The 3,560-nt window shown below is 60.3% G+C and overlaps 1 protein-coding gene across 1 annotated transcript in view; it reads right to left on the minus strand.

Moving 5' to 3' along the window:
* Nucleotides 1-1,049: 1,049 nt before the first annotated feature.
* The window catches only part of Cdc37 (cell division cycle 37), a 10,131-nt gene continuing 7,620 nt past the window's right edge, over nucleotides 1,050-3,560 (minus strand). The window contains exons 3-8 of the mRNA XM_013033963.1: nucleotides 3,378-3,486; nucleotides 3,184-3,299; nucleotides 2,972-3,094; nucleotides 2,031-2,213; nucleotides 1,866-1,937; nucleotides 1,050-1,332 (exon numbers count right to left, since the gene is read on the minus strand). Coding sequence (XP_012889417.1) covers nucleotides 1,177-1,332; nucleotides 1,866-1,937; nucleotides 2,031-2,213; nucleotides 2,972-3,094; nucleotides 3,184-3,299; nucleotides 3,378-3,486 — 759 coding nt within the window. The 3' untranslated portion in view covers nucleotides 1,050-1,176. The remainder of the gene's footprint in view (nucleotides 1,333-1,865; nucleotides 1,938-2,030; nucleotides 2,214-2,971; nucleotides 3,095-3,183; nucleotides 3,300-3,377; nucleotides 3,487-3,560) is intronic.

Raw genomic sequence — 3,560 nt, forward strand, 5'->3', positions numbered from 1 at the left:
CAGGCTGGCTAGGGTAAAAACCAGAGATCCGAGATCCTAGGTGAAGATCACTATTGCCAAAAAGGGCCGTAGGCATGGTTCAGCCGTAGAGTGGCCTGCTTTAAGCAAGGCCCAGGCCCTGAAAGTGACTCAGTGGTAGAGTGCTTGCCTAGCATGCATGAAGCCCTGGGTTCGATTCCTCAGTACCACATACACAGAAAAAGCTGGAAGTGGTGCTGTGGCTCATGTGGCAGAGCACTAGCCTTGAGCAAAAACAGCTCAGGGACAGCGCCCAGGGCCAGAGTTCAAGCCCCAGAACTAGCAAAGAGAGAGAGCAAAAGAAAAAAGTTTATACAGCTCAGTTGAGCGTGAGTGGGCTGGAAAGAAAGGGGTGTCAGGTATAAAAACTGCGGCTCTAGCCTGGTGAGCAGCACAAGAGGGACTCCGGAGGGAGCTGCCCTGGTGCGGGGCTTACAGACGCCCCCTGGCGGCTGCCTGGGTGTCCTGCAAGAGGTGGCAACAGGTTTTAGTGTGCAATGGGGACGGAAGCCTTGGCAGGGAAGAGTATGGAATAGAGGGGAGATCCCAGATCCCCCTTTTTCGGGGAGGGGGGGGGCATTGGGCAGGGACGGGGAGCCAGGGACCTCCTTTGATGCAGTGGCATCGGAAGAAAACTGTTCCAGGTGGTGGAACAGCATGTGTCAGGGCCAGGAAACAAGGAAGCAGCAGCAAGCCCACTGGGTTCCACACGTGCCCCCCACCCTGTCCCCCTGGCAAAGGAAGGGCTGGGCCCCCACGAGCATCTGACATCCTTTATTAGACCATTTCATAGAAGAACGGACAGCAGAGGGACCGGGAAATGAAGACCCACAGTGATGGCCCCTTGGCTGGCACACACGCCCCACCCAGAGGATGGGCCCGGCCACCTCTGCCCCCTCCCTGGACCCCCGGCCTTTGGCATAATGCTGATGGGGGCTGCAGGCAGTGAGGCCCCTGTACTCAAAGCAGACACTCGGGAGGTGGGGGGGGGGAGGAGAGGAAGAAGGGGCGCCCTGGGAGGTGGGGCTGGGAGAGCAGCAAGTGGAGGAAGCTGGGGGCTGGGGAGACGTGTCTATTTTCATTTTTCTGAAAAGGGGTGCAAGAGGTCCGCGGGCAGGTGGCCGCTGGTGGCAGTGGCTGGAGGGGTGGGGTGGGGGTTCAGGCGCTGATGTCTTTCCCATCGCCCGGCTGGGGGACGGTTTCCAGCACTGGGTCCCCAGGGCCCGCCTCCTCCCCCTCCTTGGCCTCACTGGACTTGGAGTTGGGGACCCAGAGGCCAGAGTCGATGCAGCGCTGCATGTGATACTTTGCTTCCTGTGGGGGGGGGGGGGAGCAGAGGTGAGGCTGGCCGGCCACACCTTGAGGCCCTGAACCTGCACCCTACGGGCTGTGATGGCCTGTGGGCAGAGCGGCCAGTGGGCCGCAGCTGGCCCCAGAGCCCCCACGGGGCCTTGAAGGAAGGAATTTGTCTTCGGGGCTAGGTACTGAACCCAGAATGCATCAGGCAGGCATTAGTATCCCTGGCTGGGCGCCAGTGACTCACGCCTGTAATCCTAGCTACTCAGGAGGCTGAGATCTGAGGGTCAAGGTTCAAAGCCAGCCCAAGCAGGAGTCTGTGAGACTCTCACCTCCAGTGAGCCGGCAAAATATTAGTAAGTGGAGCTGTGGCTCAAGTGGCAGAATCCCCAGACTTGAAAATGCCAAGGGACAGCGCCTAGGCCAAGTTCAAGCCCCAGGACAGGCACACAGGCCACGTGCGGGCACACAGTAGGTGCTCAACACAGGCCGGTGCAGCATTGTCCTTCTGCCCCTCCCCTGTGCAGAGGCCGGGAGCCTGGGCTACTCACGCTGGGGTCCATCTTGCTGATGGCGTCTTGGAGCATTTGTACGTCCTTCACGTCAAAGCACTTCTGCAGCTCCTGCGGGGGCATGGGTCAAAGGTCAGGGGTCAGAGCCTCGAGACTCATGGCACCCCTCCCTGCCCGCCGCCACCAGCGGCCTGGGACACGCACCTCTGGGAGGGACTCGTAGACTTCCACAGGGTCCAGGCCACCGGGGCCCAGGCGCTTCTTGCGCTCCTCGGCCTCGTACTCCTTCATGGCCTTCTCGATGCGCAGTTTGGCCCGGCCACGCACGCGCTCTTTGAAGGCAGATAGCTCATCGTTGAAGCCCTCCATATACTGGTGGTCTGCTGTCTGTGGAGGGTGGGGTGCTCACTGAGGGACCAGGGACCACCCCTTGTCAGTTCCCAGAGAGCCCTGGGGCTCAGCTCCCCAGGTCTGGCTCTAATTATACAATCAATGCCCCAAGGCCTGCCCTCTCTCCTCTGCCGTCTACCTGGCTCAGGACCTGCGCCTGCCTGAACCCCAGCTTCAACCCCACGCCAGTGCCATGACACCCTCTTCTTTCTTTTTTTTAGTCGGTTGTTGAGGCTTGAACTCTGGGCCTGGGCGCTGTCCCTGAGCTCTTCAGCTCAAGGCGAGCGCTCTACCGCTTCAGCCACAGCGCCACTTCTGGCTTTTAACAGTTACATGGTGCTGAGGAATCGAACCCAGGGCCTCTCGCATGCTAGGCAAGCGCTCTACCACTGAGCCACCTTCCCAGCCCCCTCCCTCCTCTTTGATGTCCATCCACACTGGGGATTCACCCAGGATTTGATCTTGATTTCACCCAGTTTTGATCATTCCTCTGTGCCAGGCTTCTCTGCCTCTGTTTCCCCAATCTCAGTAAGGCAGCTTCTTTTCCAAGTGCCCGGGCCAAAAATACGGGCATGGGCACTTACGCCCCCAAATTGTAGCCACTGGCACCTCCTCTTGCTCTAGGTTCAAACGCTGGCAGCGAGTCCATCACTGCTCACCTGTCCACCGGCTTGAAGCTCTCTACCTATGCCCCCCAGCACAGAGGCCGAGTCCCGAAGCAAACCCTGATTTCTGGAGTAGGAGATGCGCCCTACCTTAATCTTCGTGAAGAATTGCCGGAAGCAGGCCCGCGGGTCCACCTTCAGGCTCTTGGCTAGCTCCAGGATGAACTGCATGACGATGGTTTGGTGGGCCACCTGCTCCATGAGCGCACATTTCTGCCGGAGGACCAGAGGCGGGAGGTCACCAAGGGGGCTCACCACCGGGCCATCTCCCAGTGAGGGTCCCCGTGCGGGGCGCGGCTCACCTCCTCCACCTCCAGGTCGATGCACCAGATAACCAGGTAGTTGGCTGTCTCTTCGCACACCAGATGCACGTTGTCTGATAGGTATTTCTGGCTGTCGTCCCAGCGGCGGAGCATGCCTAGGGAAGCCCACGGGGAAAGTTCTAGAAGGGCCTTGGAGGGCAAGGGCCGGCCCTCCTCCTCCCCGATCCACTCACCAAAGTGCTTGATCTGCTTCTCGTACTTCTCCACGAAGGTCTTGTGTTTCTGCTCTCTCACCTCCTCCGAGTCCTCCTCCGCCTTCTCAGGCTTGGTATTCACCATGCTCTGTGACAGGGCGAGAGGGGAAGTGGGCTGGGGTGCGGGTGCGGCTGCGGGGCGCCGGGCGCGCGGGCGCGGGG

This window comes from Dipodomys ordii, unplaced genomic scaffold, assembly GCF_000151885.1.
Source record: "Dipodomys ordii isolate 6190 unplaced genomic scaffold, Dord_2.0 Scaffold180, whole genome shotgun sequence".
In the NCBI taxonomy this organism is placed as follows: Eukaryota; Metazoa; Chordata; class Mammalia; order Rodentia; family Heteromyidae; genus Dipodomys; species Dipodomys ordii.